This window comes from Gobius niger, assembly GCF_951799975.1.
Source record: "Gobius niger genome assembly, chromosome: 23".
NCBI lineage: Eukaryota > Metazoa > Chordata > Actinopteri > Gobiiformes > Gobiidae > Gobius > Gobius niger.
The window spans coordinates 3680745-3696315 of record NC_136874.1 but is presented as its reverse complement, the minus strand read 5'-3'; the positions used below and the strand labels follow the sequence as shown (position 1 = coordinate 3696315).

The 15571-nt window shown below is 40.5% G+C and overlaps 2 protein-coding genes across 2 annotated transcripts in view; both read right to left on the bottom strand.

Annotated features, from left to right (window-relative positions):
- The window catches only part of LOC306981965 (uncharacterized protein), a gene marked incomplete at both ends in the record, with an annotated part of 7467 nt that extends 2561 nt beyond the window's left edge, over positions 1-4906 (bottom strand). The window contains one exon of the mRNA XM_079581705.1: positions 4832-4906. Within this exon, the coding sequence (XP_079437831.1) occupies positions 4832-4906 (75 nt within the window). The remainder of the gene's footprint in view (positions 1-4831) is intronic.
- A 4409-nt stretch (positions 4907-9315) lies between these two features.
- Positions 9316-15571, bottom strand: part of LOC306981964 (partitioning defective 3 homolog B-like) — a gene marked incomplete at its 5' end in the record, with an annotated part of 137416 nt that continues 131160 nt past the window's right edge. The window contains 2 exons of the mRNA XM_079581704.1: positions 9316-9918; positions 12869-13030. Coding sequence (XP_079437830.1) covers positions 9334-9918; positions 12869-13030 — 747 coding nt within the window. The 3' untranslated portion in view covers positions 9316-9333. The remainder of the gene's footprint in view (positions 9919-12868; positions 13031-15571) is intronic.

Genomic DNA, 15571 nt, shown 5'->3' with positions numbered 1-15571 from the left:
CGGGGACCGTGTTTGTCCTATGGAGTATAGGCTATATAGTTTCCCCATGTGACGTCTTCCTGGACAGTCCCGCCAGACGCTGGACATCCTGTCGCTGATCGTTTACACTTGTAGAGAGCTCACAGAGAACAGTTGAAGGAGCGTCGATAACTTGTGAACGATGCCTTTCACGTGCATCGTGCCGGGCTGTGATAACAAGCAGAAAGTATATAGTGTAGTAATGTTTCACAGATTTACAACTCACCCCGGACGGCGACACAGGACTCAGGATCTCGACCATGAGGTAGGAATGCGCGAGCACTTTCCGAAAATATATTTCTGCTTGTTGTAAAAGGCTCTGTACAAGTCACGCAGCTTCTATTGATGGAAGTGAGCGGGGGAGTCTTTAGGAGTTACTGCGCGGACGTTGTGCTCCTCGTATCATTACGCCTCACAATATAGTCCCCCCTTTTTATTTGCTTATAAAATCGACATGCTACATTTCTGTGTAAATATACTTCGCATGAAAATACATCACGTAACTTTATTTAAATAGGGAACACGTGGAAGAGCTTGGTAGCTTCTATCGTGAGCTTTTTTGGAGCTATATGACATGTAGGAGAGGCTGAGTATGTGCTCCGTTTGCCTGACAGAGCGCACGGACAAAGACCAGACGGGGATATATTAACTCGACTAAGGTTAGGTAAGAACATATCTCAGTATGTAAAAACGGTGGCCTATTCCTTTAAGTCTTGCTGATTCATTTGTGAGATTTTCTACATAAAGCGACTATTATTTAAACGCTTCTATATACACTTTCCATACGCTTTATCTCCACGTGCCACAAATCCATCCCTATCACGGGATATAAAAAAAATCCTCTTTCTTGTGCCGTCTCCTCCGTTTTGACAGCTTGCCGTGGGCTCCGTCGACAGAACAGTCAGATATCTTAATCCCACAACAATAGTAAACAGTGGGATCTATCCAGACAGCAGCACAATGAGGTTTAGAAACGGCTTAGACGCTTCTGACAACCCCTCACCCTCATTGTAGCAGCGGGGAGGGATTGATTTGGGATTTATTTATGCAGAAAAATCATCATTATTTTTATCATCGCTCGTCTGTCACCGGGCGGAAGCTTGGAGATGAAGGCGTTTTATTTTAGCTGACAAGCGTCAACCAACTATATACTTCAAATCAAAATGGAAGCTGTCTTTTGGGGCCTGAGCGTTGATATTTTAATTATTTTAAATGTCTTTATAAGGATAAGAGCTGGTGAGGTGTTTACCCGGAGCTCCCCCTACAGGCAGCACTGGGGACAACCCATAGTGTTCAGTGCGGGTTAACGAAGCTCATGCTAGAAATCTGGCTGGGTTTTTCGAGCTTCTTCCACCATTATGTAGAAGAAAAAACAAGAAAAACAGCTTCCAGAAGAATGAGGCTATAATTAGTCCATTGATCCATATATTATATTGTATGAATATAACCTAGGTACCATCACACAGGGAGGAGACTGAACTCCCTGCCTTCCCTGTGCTCCCCACCCCCCGCTCCACAACCAGGGATGGGAGAACGATCATTTCAATTCATCGACAAATGAATCAACTAAAAAAAAATCTACTTCAACAGTAGAAGAAGAAACGACTAAAGTGAAGTCCACTCGGTACCACTTTATAATGGCTACACCTTATTTAGCCTTAAAGAGGGGGGTATTATGCAAAAAATGTCAAGCTTTACATCATGTTATTATGTCATTCCCTCATTAAAAACATGGCTGAAGTGTTGCCTTGGCACATTCACGTATTTTTGAGTAATCTGTAAAAACTCTGATGGCGGCCATTTTAGGGATAGGTTTGCCTGAGTCCTCCTAGGAACGCCCCCACCTCCTGGAAACGCCTCCGAGCTTTCGTCACCAGCCGAGTAACCAACCACTGCTCCTCAGCAGAACCCCCTCCCCACTGATGCCACAGACAGCGTGTGGAGGGGGCGTGTCGGAAAGGCTCAGAGGTTCTTAAAGAGACAGAGGCCGATTTCAAGACATTCACTACAGCCATTTTGAGAGAGCAATTTTATACAAGGCAGTTATTCTAATTTACTGCATTCACAGACCAACAGAAGGTTTGGTCATCATTGTAGTGTGATATAGACTGGTGCTGTGTGATTGAAAAAAGCATAATACCCCCTCTTTAAAGCAGAACTCAGTAACTCATGCCCCTAGAGGCCACAAGCGCCACTGCAGGTGTCGTAGCATGTTGCGTTTTTTTTACTCATTAATTGTCTTAGAGTAAATACTACACTGACAGTAGCAAATCCAAATCAATTTAATGTTGAACCTTTACCTTTCTCGACAACTGCTCCTTGTTAGCTTAGGATAAATAAAAAAGGCTTTGTAATTAACCTCTTAACTCCCGCCTGAACCGAGAGGATCTTTTTCCTCACGTCATCAGATTTTTTTTCCATCATTTTTTTGTTGGATATTCAACTCATTTTTGTAACTTTTTTTTTTTTTTCTTTTTTTTTTTTTGTCAAATTTTTGTAATTTCTTTGGTCAAATATTGTCATTTTTCCGTCAATTTTTTATACATTTTTAATACATTTTTTGTCCATTTTTTTGTCCATTTTTTATCATATTTTTGTCCATTTTTTGTCCATTTTTTGTCCATTTTTTGTCCATTTTTTGTCCATTTTTTCATCCATTTTTTATCACATTTTTGTCAATTTTTTATCAATTTATTGTCATTTATTCGTCAATTTTTTGTAACATTTTTGTCAAATTTTTATCACATTTTTGTATTTTTTTGGTCCATTTTTTGTCAATTTCTTGTGACATTTTTGTGACATTTTTGCCACTTTTTCATCCATTTTTCGTCACTTTTAGTCAATTTTTTGTCATTTTTTTGGTCATTTTTTTAATTACATTTTTGTCAAATTTTTATCACATTTTTGTCACATTTTTGTATTTTTTTTGTCAATTTTTTGTCAATTTCTTGTGACATTTTTGTGACATTTTTGCCACTTTTTCATCAATTTTTCGTCACTTTTTTGTCACATTTCCATCATTGTTTTGGTCTCAGTTTTGTTGCTTTTTCACATCTTTTTTCCCGAAGCTTTCGGAGTCCTGGAGATCCCGATCACGCGCCTGGCGAGACTCGGTGACCCAGACCGGACCGTGTAATTGCCCCATTAGTTTTACATAATCACTGAAAGCAAATCCACCACGATAAACACCCATCTTCACCCATCATGTTCAACAAATCACTGCATTATCTCCATTTTCCTAAAAAACAGGGCGTCTCTCTCCGAATCCGAATCAAAACAAGTCCGGGCCCGCGCGGGAATACGGAGAAGAAAGCGAGTCTAAAATAGCCCTGGGAGAAGAAGCTAAAATAAGGAGAGGTTAAAGGATGTCATGTCGCTTGATGTTCAACACTTTTGTAACATCATAAATTTAGCGCTTACACGGACAACGATCCTGTCATGAGGGATTTGGAGCTTTGGTGAATCGGTGCAGGTGAATAGGGGAAAAAAATAAATGTAGAGATATCAGTTCGGAACTTTTGGAGAAGATTACTGACATAAATGTGAGGGGGAAATGTAGTGGAAGTTTTCATTCGTTTAAGGTTTTCAATAGGAATAAGGTGTTTAAGCTCTTACCACCCGCCTAAACCAAATGCATTCTGTCCTCTTTGGGTATTATATCGGTCTGTGTAACACATCATTTGAAAGGTAAGAACCACAAAACTGAACTTTTTCCTCCCGTTGTTGCTGTGTTGTGTCACCTTTGGTATGTTTTATTTTTGTTGAATTTTTGTTGAATTTTTGTTGAATTTTTGTTGAATTTTTGTTGAATTTTTGTTGAATTTTTGTAATTTTTTTGTTGAATTTTTCTTGATTTTTTGTTGATTTTTTGTTGAATTTTTGTTGAATTTTGGTTGAATTTTTGTTGAATTTTTGTCACATTTTTGTTGAATTTTTGTAATTTTTTTGTCAAATTTTTGTCAAATTTTTGTCACATTTTTGTCATTTTTTTGTTGATTTTTTGTTGATTTTTTGTTGAATTTTTGTTGAATTTTTGTTGAATTTTTGTTGAATTTTTGTTGAATTTTTGTTGAATTTTTGTCATTTTTTGTCACATTTTTGTTGAATTTTTGTCACATTTTTGTTGAATTTTTCTCAGATTTTTGTTGAATTTTTGTTGAATTTTTGTTGAATTTTTGTTGAATTTTTGTCACATTTTTGTTGAATTTTTGTCACATTTTTGTTGAATTTTTGTTGAATTTTTGTTGAATTTTTGTCATTTTTTGTTGAATTTTTGTCACATTTTTGTTGAATTTTTGTCACATTTTTGTTGAAATTTTGTCACTTTTTTGTTGAATTTGTCACTTTTTGGTTGAGTTTACATCCTTATTTTCTTCTCATTTTTTGTGGCTGTTTTGGTGCTTTTTTCCCAAGAAGCTTTTTGATTAGGTTAAAGCCAAACTGGAGACAATGGGTTCCGTTCAGGTGGGAGTTAAGAGGTTAAGGCATGAAAATTGCCCAATATAAAAATGGACAGAGCCAAGTTTAAAAATAAGGTTTTATATTGTTGACATATTAGATACAAAGATTTGTTCAGAGGGGATTTTGGATCTTGTTTAGTGTTTGAAAAAGCTCATTATTGGGAGGAAATGTAGAAAAGTTCACATTTCCCTTTTTTTCTGGATTTACAAGAGGGGAAAGAGGAAAAACTGAAGTAGAGGGTAAGCACAATGCTCATTTTAATGCAACGCACACCAATTTAGATAAAAACATGAGAAAAGAAGAAAACTAGACCGGAGTGGAAGGCACTGTGTGGCGGCTTATCCCAGGGTACCTCGGACCCTGCAGGTTTGTGGCAGATTTGGGGGGAGGCGTAGGAGTCTCTAATAAGCTCTGAGGGTGGTGTCATGATCATATACATTTAATTTAGTTCTGTTTGCAAGTTTTCCTTAATTTAGTTTAGTTCAGGGGTGTCCAAGCTACGGCCCTGCCGCCCGCCCACTTTTTTTTTCCGTTAATTGAATATATATGAAATAAATGAAAATCTATTAATAGAAAGCTGTTTTTTGTTTTACTTTAGCATATTCAATAAAAAACAATAGTTAACATTTCATTTTATTTGCTTTAACTTTAATACAATAGAGGTGAAGTTATATATTTGATCTACTGACCTTTACCTAGTTGTTTGTATATTTTTCTGTATGTGGCCCACTGTGAAAAAAGTTTGGACACCCCTGGTTTAGTTTATTGAAAGGACAGTGCGCAGTTACATTAAAAAGAAAGCAGATTTAGCATTATGCTGAGCATCAGCCTCATTTAATCACACACAATCCTCCTTTTAGTGATGACCGAAAGGACAGGATCGCTGACACAGGAGGCTGAAATAAGGTTCCTTCACAGGGCGGGCACAGGAGCTCAGTTACACAGGAGGAGCAGCTGGGGTGGCTCGGGCATCTGTTTCAGAGCCTCCTGGTCGCCTTTCTCTGGAGGTGTTCCAGGTAGGGCGGCAGCTAACGATTATTTTGATAATCGATTTATCTACCGATTATTTTCACGATTAATCGATTAATCGCTTGGCTGTGAAAGGTGCATGGAAATTGTATTTTTTCAATTTTTTGACCACATAGAGCTAAAGTGGCGGCGCTTGAGGACATGTTGATGGAGTTAACTTAAAGTAAACATTTGTAGGAGGCTCTTGTGCTAATTCTGCTTTCTGATTGGACGAGGCAAAGACAGATATTTATGAAATTTACAATGTACAAAACACTGCAGACCCTCACTTTAAAAAACAAAGTAGGTTTTCATCCAAAATACATAATTGTCATGTCATTTTTGCTCTATTTCAGTCTGTGTTCACTAGAAAACGATTAATCGATTACTGAAATAGTTGACAACTATTTTAGTAATCGATTAGTTGTCGATTAATCGATTAGTTGTTTCAGCCCTAGTTCCAGGCATGTCCTATTGGGAGGAGGCCTCGCGGACCCAGGACATGCTGGAGGGACTATGTCTCTGAGCTGGCCTGGTGTTGTCTTGGGGAAGTCTGGGCATCTCTGCTCAGACTTCTGCCTACGTGACCCGGCCCCGGATAAAGCAGAAGAAAATGGATGGATGGAGAATCCTCCTTTCCCTTTGTATTCCATTTGTCTTTTGTATTGTGTTCTGTGTCCCCCTCACTTATGCAAAAACACACCTTACATCCATCATCACTCAATGTCTGTAATGTTTATCACTTACTAACAAAATGCAGATATGAATAAATACATAAATAAAACTTGTATTGCACAAATCACTAAATATGGTGCAGATGTTATTGCAAGAGTGAGATGAAAAAGTGCTTTTGAGATTGAAAAAAGGCTCTGAAGTTTAAAGTCAGCTGAAGATCATTCATAAACTTTCACACTGAGCAAAGGAAGTGACGATATCTGGATGTCATTGATCAGGAAGTCGAGCTTTACAATGTTATGGTTTTGTGAACGGGAATAAAACTCAAAAACACGCACATTTTTAGCAGTTTCCTTGGAATATGTTGGGTAGTCTTCTCACACAAATCACATTCACTTCTCATTTTATCGGAAAATTCAAGGTTACATGCAAAGCTGGAAGAAGAATAAAAAGAGTCCACAACAGAGGAGAGAAGAGCTGGAATTTCTTTAATAAAAGCGGGAGGAAGCCCGGAGGAAGATCAGAAAACCCACACCGAGAAAAACATGCAGGAGTCGATAGAAATTTATTGAGCTGGACAAAGCAGGCAGGTACAGGAGAGGAGCAAACGATGCAAATAACAAGAAATCATAAATACGAAGAGCAGGAAACACACCAGGCTTTGGAACAGAAGAAAAGTGCAAAGATTAAGGAACAGTTGAGCGGAAAACAATGCTAACATAGTCCAGTGTTATTGGTAAAAAAGAGGAAAACGTTCAAAAATATCCAGGGTTTGGAGGGAAAACATAAGAGAAACAAAACTAAAGACCTAAATTGTCAAAAAAACTGAAAACTGAGCTTGAGGAGAACCTGCTGTTTGCTGATCGGCTCAAACAAAACAAAGACTTTCCACCTGCATCGTCTAAACACAGAAAAATCTTCCACTGTCTCGTCTTCAAAACCAGGCGCTGATTCTGCTGAACCTGACACTTCTGAAGACCAACGGAGAGATTACGATTTTGATTAAATGCCCTGTAGGAACCGATAAAAGGAGAGGAGGAGAGGCTAAATGCTAACGCCGTCTGTGCTGTGTTTACGTGACTGAGGACACGCGTGAAGACCAGACAGGTACATATGAACTCGTCTAAGCTCAGGTAAGAACAAATCTCAGTGTGTAAAAACAGTGGCTTGTTCCATAAGGCCACATCGCTCTGCCCTAGTAATAATTATTATATCAATGCCTGGTTATTACACAAGTAAAACATTGCTTTTGTGCATTTTTGGAGGTTTTTCCATCTACTTTTGTTTTATTTGTTGGTTTGATGGTATTTCATCTACAGTTTAGGTACTACTGGCCTCTCTAAACGAGCTATCAGAGCTACAGTACATCCAGAACGCTGCTGCTCGAGTCCTGACAAGAACCAGGAAATAAGACCATATTAGTCCAGTGCTCCGGTCTCTGCACTGGCTTCCTGTCACTCAGAGAATAGACTTTAAAACAGCTCTGCTTGTTACAAGTCTTTTCATGGTTTAGCACCAAAGTACATCTCTGACATGTTAGAGCCGTATGAACCATCTCGGGCCCTGAGAACTTCAGGGAGGGGCCTCCTGGTGGTTCCCAGAGGGTTAGTGCTAGATTGTATGCTCCGGAGGGACAGTCTGCTGTGAAAACGTGAGATATCAAGACACAAATTAACGTTAGGGCCAGGGAAATGGTTAACCTCTTAACTCCCGCCTGAACCGAGAGGATCTTTTTCCTCACGTCATCAGATTTTTTTCCATAATTTTTTTGTTGGGTAGTCAACTCATTTTTGTAACTTTTTGGTAATTTTTTCATCAATTTTTTATGAAATTTTTATCACATTTTTGACATTTTTTTGTCAATTTTTTTGTCAATTTCTTGTGACATTTTTGTGACATTTTTGCCACTTTTTCATAAATTTTTCGTCACTTTTTTGTCAATGTTTTCTCACTTTTTTGTCACATTTCCATCATTGTTTTCGTCTCAGTTTGTTGGACTGGGGTAAAGCCAAACTGGAGAAAATGTGCTCGGTTCAGGTGGGAGTTAAGGGGTTAACTTTAAGGATTAGGGTTAGGATTAGGATTATTTGTATTTTTAGACAAACCAACTCATAGATCTATACAAACTCACAGCAGACCCTCTGGAGCATACGATCTAGCACTAACCTTCCCAGAGTCAATAATAAACACGGTGAGCTTCATGCAGCTAAAATCTGGAACAGTCTTCACGAGGATGTGAGACAGGCCTCAACTCTGACAATGTTCAAATCCAGGCTGAAAACAGTTCTTTTTACCGATGCAAATGACTGAAAGTATTTTATCTGCACTCATGCTTTTTACTGAAATTGATAAATTTTTTTAGTTGATGTTTTTATTGATTCTATTTGCTTTCTTGTATTTATGCAACTGTGAAGCACTTTGAATTGCCTTGTGTCTGAATTGTGCTCTACAAATAAACTTGTCTTGCCTACTACTACAACTTGCAGGGATGTTTGGCAGTTTTGGTTCCTCCACCTGCGAGGAGCCTGAGTCTTATTTAGACCATTCCAGTTTGGGTAAAAAGAGCTTAGAAGAAGCTTCTGTGACTAGAAGTGAAACGCCCTCAACTTTACCAAAACCTAGTCCAGTTGATGATTTAGCTTTTCTACGATAGATACTCCCTGGATGGATGAGAGCCTTCACAAACATAGTAATAGCGTTTTTCTGGACACATCCCCTCCTGAACCGCCACCTTAACGTGGTGGAGGGGTTCGAGCACCTGAATGATCTTGGGAGCTCTGTTATCGGGGTCTCCCACGGCAAACAGGTCCTATAGGTGACGGGTCAGACAAAGAGCGGTTCAGAAGCTCCTTCTGAGAGACCAACAGGCCTGAGAACCATGAGGCCGACCTCCTGTGGACCCACCACCTGCAGGAGGAGCCATAAGGGCCACAACCCGGCAACGGACAAGCGGAAGAAAATGGAAGGATGGATTTTCTGGACACTCAAAGACGCTGTACATTGCATTATTCATTCACTCAAGCTACTACTTTTGCCACAGCTGCCCTGGGGTAGACTGACGGAAGCTCCTACATGCCCCGCCTCCTTATATCTTCTCCATTTATGAGCTATATGTTTCACAGTGTGGCTTTATAAACTCTTTGCCTTGTTTTTGTCTTTAAAATATAAACCCTATAATCCCCCTGAGTGCCTGAAGTGGTGCCTCCTGTCCAGCGCTTGGTTTAGAGCATAGCCGTGAGCGTCCACGTACATAAAGTCGTCTCTAAAGTCCCTGTTTGGAACGCTGGGCTCTCCGTACATCTGCCCCGCCATCGCCCTGATATCGTCCGTGTAGTCCCGCCTCGCATCGACCGCGCACGGGTTAAAGCGGCTCACGAAGTCCGAACCGTCGAACTCCCGCACGTCCCCGAGGGTGCGGCTCCTCGCGTACCCCGTTTCGTCGTCGTCGGACTCCCCTCCCCTGAACCCGAAGTGGTACCCGCTCCTCCTGAACTCGTGCGTGTACGGGATGGGCGGGTGTTTGGGCGGGGTTTTGTGCCGGCGCGAGTGCGAGGAGCGCGGGGACGCCGACGGCGAGGACGCCCTCCTCCGCAGAGACGGGAGGAAGAGCGAGGACGAGCGCTCGGGAGGAGGCGGCTGGTCGTCTCGGGGCTCGCTGGACCGTACCTGATTGTGTTGAGCTGAAGCGTGCGGCGGTGGAGGAGTCTGATTGGCCGATGCAGCGGGGTGGGCGGGACTTGAGGCGCGGTTGGAGAGCTGGAAATGAGAACAGTTACAATTAGGGTCGGAAAAGATTGTAGATTTTAGACAACTGTAGCAACAATATTCACACACTGTGTTCCAAATTATTATGCAGATTGTATTTCAATGTCAAAAAGGTAAAAAAAAAAGTTTTTCAATGAAACTCATGGATGTTATTGTGTCTCGGGGCTCTTTGAATCACTGACATTAGTTTTCAGGTTAAGCCCAGTTAAGGGAAAAACTACTGACAAAGGGTGTTCCTTATTATAAAGCAGAACATCCTTTTCAAGCAATATGGCAGCACCTCTGGCCCTCAAGATGATTTTTCAGAAACATTATGACACAAATCAGAAGATACTTTAACATTTTTAGGGTAAAGTGGGAGAAACACTGTCAATACATCCAATTAGGTCATGTTATGGACGACTCTGGCATTTGTAGAAAGTGCACTGGAAAAATAATCATAATTTTAAGGAAGAAATGGCAGAAACCTACTTGAATTAAGAGATTCAATTTAAAGTTTGAGTAGTTTTGGTCTGGTCTTAGATCAGAAAAAATATCTTAACGCCAATGGAACCAGTGTTAATTTCGTCGACTAAAATATTTAGTCTTAATTTTAGTCAAAGTGTTATTGCAAGTAAATTTAGTCGACTAAATTTAAGACGAATTTAGTCGACTTTGCATTGATAATATTCATTATAATCATGTTTAATCTTGTTCCTCTGCTTTATGGAGCTGCTCCACATGAACAAAGCTCAGAGCTGATCCTTTGGCAGAGAATTTACATGATCTGAGGCTCTTTCAGACGGTCAATAGAAGTTTGGCTGATTTTAGTCTCTCCTTTTCATTTTTATTTAGTCTTATTTTAGTCGACTAAAATATCTGGACATTTTAGTCATAGTTTTCGTCTCATGAAAAACTTTTAATTTAGTTTTAGTCCAATTTTAGTCACAAAAACATCACTTTGACTAAAATTAAGACTAAATATTTTAGTCGACGAAATTAACATTCTGCAAAGTTGAGAGTTCAGTTGAGATTCACTGTTTTACTGTAGGACCAAGTGGGATTTTCTGCCAGGGCATTTTTTTAATACTGACACTATTTCTTGCATTTTAGAGTACTGTAAAAGGAATTCGATCTCTTATTTGCATAATCATGTTTCTCAAAATCATCTTGAGGGCCAGAGGTTCTGTGCTGGAGGGCCGGATTTGGCCCGCGGGCCTCACGTTGCCTACCCCTGGAGTAGTGGATGGTTGGTGAATGACCACCATGTCCCAACAAGGCTGTGACGTCAGTAAAGAGGGGGCGGAGTCATGTTTGGTTAGTGCTAGATCGTATGCTCCGGAGGGACGGTCTGCTGTGAGTTTGTATAGATCTATGAGTCGGTTTGTCTAAAAATACAAATAATCCTAATCCTTAAAGTTAGCCCCTTAACTCCCACCGGAACCGAGCACATTTTCTCCAGTTTGGCTTTACCCCAGTCCAAAGGCTTCTGGAAAAAAGCAGTGAAAATAGCAACAAAACAATGATGGAAATGTGACAAAAAAGTGAGAAAACATTGACAAAAAAGTGACGAAAAATGTATGAAAAAGTGGCAAAAATGTCACAAGAAATTGACAAAAAAAAGACAAAAAAATTACCAAAAAAAAGACGAAAAAATGACAAAAAAAATACAAAAAAAATGATAAAAAATGGACCAAAAAAATGTCAAAAATATGACAAAAAATTGACGAAAAAATGACAAAAATGTGACAAAAAAATTACAAAAATGTGACAAAAAAATTACAAAAATGTGACAAAAAAGTGACAAAAATGTGACAAAAAAGTGACAAAAATGTGACAAAAAATTTATAATAAATGTGACAAAAAAATGACAAAAATGTGATAAAAAATGACAAAAAAGCTACAAAAATCAGTTGAACACCCAACAAAAAAATGTTGGAAAAAAAATCTGATGACGTGAGGAAAAATACCCTCTCGGTTCAGGCGGGAGTTAAGAGGTTAACCATTTCCCTGGCCCTAACCTTAATTTGTGTCATGATATCTCACGTTTTCACAGCAGACTGTCCCTCCGGAGCAGACGATCTAGCACTAACCGTCATGTTTTGGGCCAGAATCATGGCCCCTTTAGGATCCCTGAAGGTGTGAAAAGGACCTCTTTCTGACTGACCACTGTCTTATATGGTAACCGTCAAACTGCTAAATTTCGGACTCAGGTTATGGTTAATATCTCTGTAACGACTGGACGTATCTGCATGAAACAAAGACTGTCACAAAGTTCAAAGTCTCGTCTCTCAGCACACATGAACTAAGGTCACACGACTGTCTCGCATCTGCATCCAAAAGCGATATTCGAAACAATGTGCTTGATGTTGATGGAAGGACTTTGAGCCATGAGGGAAAACACTTGGACATTTCTTTCCAAAACTGCTTCCCTTCCATTGAGCCTCCTCTCCTGTTTCCTCTCTCTTTTTCCCGCCACGCTGCGACACCGTTCCCGTCTCTCACCATAAGTATCTTCTTGATAAACACTAAACTATGCTTTTGAAACTCCGTCGAGTCGGGGAACGAAAAAAAAAAAACTGTCCCGATTTCCGCCGATCGTTTGTGTCACTGCTCCCCTTTCTCTCCCAAACTTATGAATAATCTTTAAATGAAATCAGCCGCGCGGGGGTTACATAATGCATAAGATCCGCTGAAACTTTAATGCGACCAATTTGATCAAACCACGGCGACGCTTTTAAACGGGCTGCCCCACATTTAGCGGCGACAGAATCAGACGCCGCCAGTGGAGGGAGAGCGGTAGGTTAAGTGTCTTCTGTGTGAAAGACAAACTGTGTTGGTTTCAGAGAGTTTTGTAAAAATAGATTTTCCTTTTGCGAGATATTCCCAGAGACGTGACCCAGTTTGTCTCACTCGTCTAGTTTCGAGAATGTCGTCAATGTTTGAGACCCTGAATGTGAACCTGTTTGGCCGCTCGCAGCACCACCAGCTGGATGGTTCCTCGGGCGTTTCCCTCTGAGGACATGGACCTCCTCAGGGTCTCCATCGCCGCGTGGTTCGACCGGCCCACCAGAGACTCCCCGTTCACCGCCACCATCTGGTCGTTCACCGACAACCGGCCGTCCTGTAGAGAAACACGATCAATCCATGCAGTCCTTATATTTTGGAGAGTTTTGTGATGCTAGGCTAATGCTAGTGCATGTCTATGGTAACTAGTAGCCTGCATTAAAAACAGTCTGAACCAAGCACTCCAGTTTGGCTTGACCCGGTTTGGCTTTGGCATAAACCGGGTCTAAAATCTGACAATATCACGGACTGAATCTGGATTAAACCAGGACTAAACTAAGAAGCAAACCAGACAGAAGCAGAGACTGAAATCCAGGACGAAACCAGGACGAAACCAGGAGAAAACTGGGTCTAAACCAGGTCTAAAATCACATATTAAAACCTGGATTAAACCCAAGAATAAACAGAAAACTGGGTGTAAACCAGGTCTAAAATCACGCATTAAAACCTAGATTAAACCCAAGAACCAGGAGAAAACTGGATCTAAACCAAGTCTAAAATCGGACAATATCACAGACTGACTCTGGATTAAACCGGGACTAAACAAAGAAGTAAACCAGACAAAAGCAGAGACTGAAATCCAGGTCTAAACCAGGACTAAACCAAGAGAAAACTGGGTCTAAAATCACAGATTAAAACCAGGATTAAACCCAAGAACTGGGAGAAAACTGGGTGTAAACCAGGTCTAAAATCACGGATTAAAACCTGGATTAAACCCAAGAACCAAGAGAAAACTGGGTCTAAAAACGGACAATATCACGGACTGAATCTGGATTAAACCGGGACTAAACTAAGAAGCAAACCTGACAAAAGCAGAGACTGAAATCCAGGTCTAAACCAGGACGAAACCAGGAGAAAACTGGGTCTAAACCAGGTCTAAAATCACGGATTAAAACCTGGATTAAACCCAAGAACCAAGAGAAAACTGGGTCTAAAAACGGACAATATCACAGACTGAATCTGGATTAAACCGGGGTTAAACTAAGAAGCAAACCTGACAAAAGCAGAGACTGAAATCCAGGTCTAAACCAGGACTAAACCAAGAGAAAACTGGGTGTAAACCGGGTCTAAAATCACAGCTAAAAACCTGGATTAAACCCAAGAACCAAGAGAAAATTGGGTCTAACAACGGACAATCTCACGGACTGAATCTGGATTAAACCGGGACTAAACTAAGAAGCAAACTAGACAAAAGCAGAGACTGAAATCCAGGTCTAAACCAGGACTAAACCAAGAGAAAACTGGATCTAAACCAGGTCTAAAATCACGTATTAAAACCTGGATTAAACCCAAGAACCAAGAGAAAACTGGGTCTAAAAACGGACAACATCACAGACTGAATCTGGATTAAACTGGGACTAAACTGAGAAGCAAACCAGACAAAAGCAGAGACTGAAATACAGGTCTAAACCAGGACGAAACCAAGAGAAAACTGGGTCTAAAACCACGGATTAAAACCTGGATTAAACCCAAGAACCAACAGAAAACAGGGTCTAAACCGAGTCTGAAACCGGACAATATCACGGACTGAATCTGGATTAAACCGGGACTAAACTAAGAAGTAAACCAGACAGAAGCAGAGACTGAAATCCAGGACGAAACCGGGTCTAAAATCACTGATTAAAGCCAGGATTAAACCCAAGAACCAAGAGAAAAGTGGGTCTAAATCCCTCAAACTGCCTGATGTGCCCCTGTTTTTGAAAAGGCACTAAAGTCTTGCTGTTATTTTGAGTTATCCTGCTCCTCACAGAGCCCCACTCTCTCTCTCTCCTATTTAAAACACTTACAGTTGATTTAATGCGTGTCGAGCCCTTTCCATTAGCCGTGTTCAGTATTTATCACCGCGCTAAGACGCTCGCTAATGCTACTTTTTCCCGTCTAACCCACAATCCCCTGCACGCGTTCATTTTAATTTTCTTGCTTCTTTCCTTTGTCTCGGCGCTATCTCGGCTCTCACCTCTTTTTTCATTAAATTTAGAGTCGCATTAAGTCAGAAATAATGAGCAGGACGGGAAAAAGAGGATTTCTGAATGTCCCTCGTGCTCGCTCTTAGAATAATGGCCGCGATTAGGTCTTGTAGAGCTTTCTGTGGAATGTGCGGCCGTTTGAAAGTGGGCGTTTCAAGCACAGAAGAGGAGCCGCTCGAAGGAGGCCGTTTGAATTCTCGTTCTGCTTCGTAAAAGTTGCTCCTTGTGTTGCCAGAGATGCCCTGAGGCAGACTGACTGAGACTGAATCTAGTCCGGTCGCATTAAACATGTGTTTTGTCCAAATGTCCTCACTGTTCCCTGTAGAGCAGACGGGTGGCGCTCTTTGTAATCTTCAGTGTCATACCTGGCATAAAAAGTGGGCAGGATGGGGGGTGGTTAGGCTCGCATTGCAGTGTTGTGGTGCCGCCCCCCCCATGCTTTATATGTATATAATATTCATGGGTATGTTTGTCCTGTAAACGTGTAATAAAGGATTTAAGGCGAGACACTGCAGGTGAATAGGAGAAAAAAATAAATGTAGAGATGTCAATTTGAAACATTACAGATGTAAATATGAGAAAAAAATGTATTGCATTTTTTCTGTCATTTTATGTTTTCACATAAAAATAAG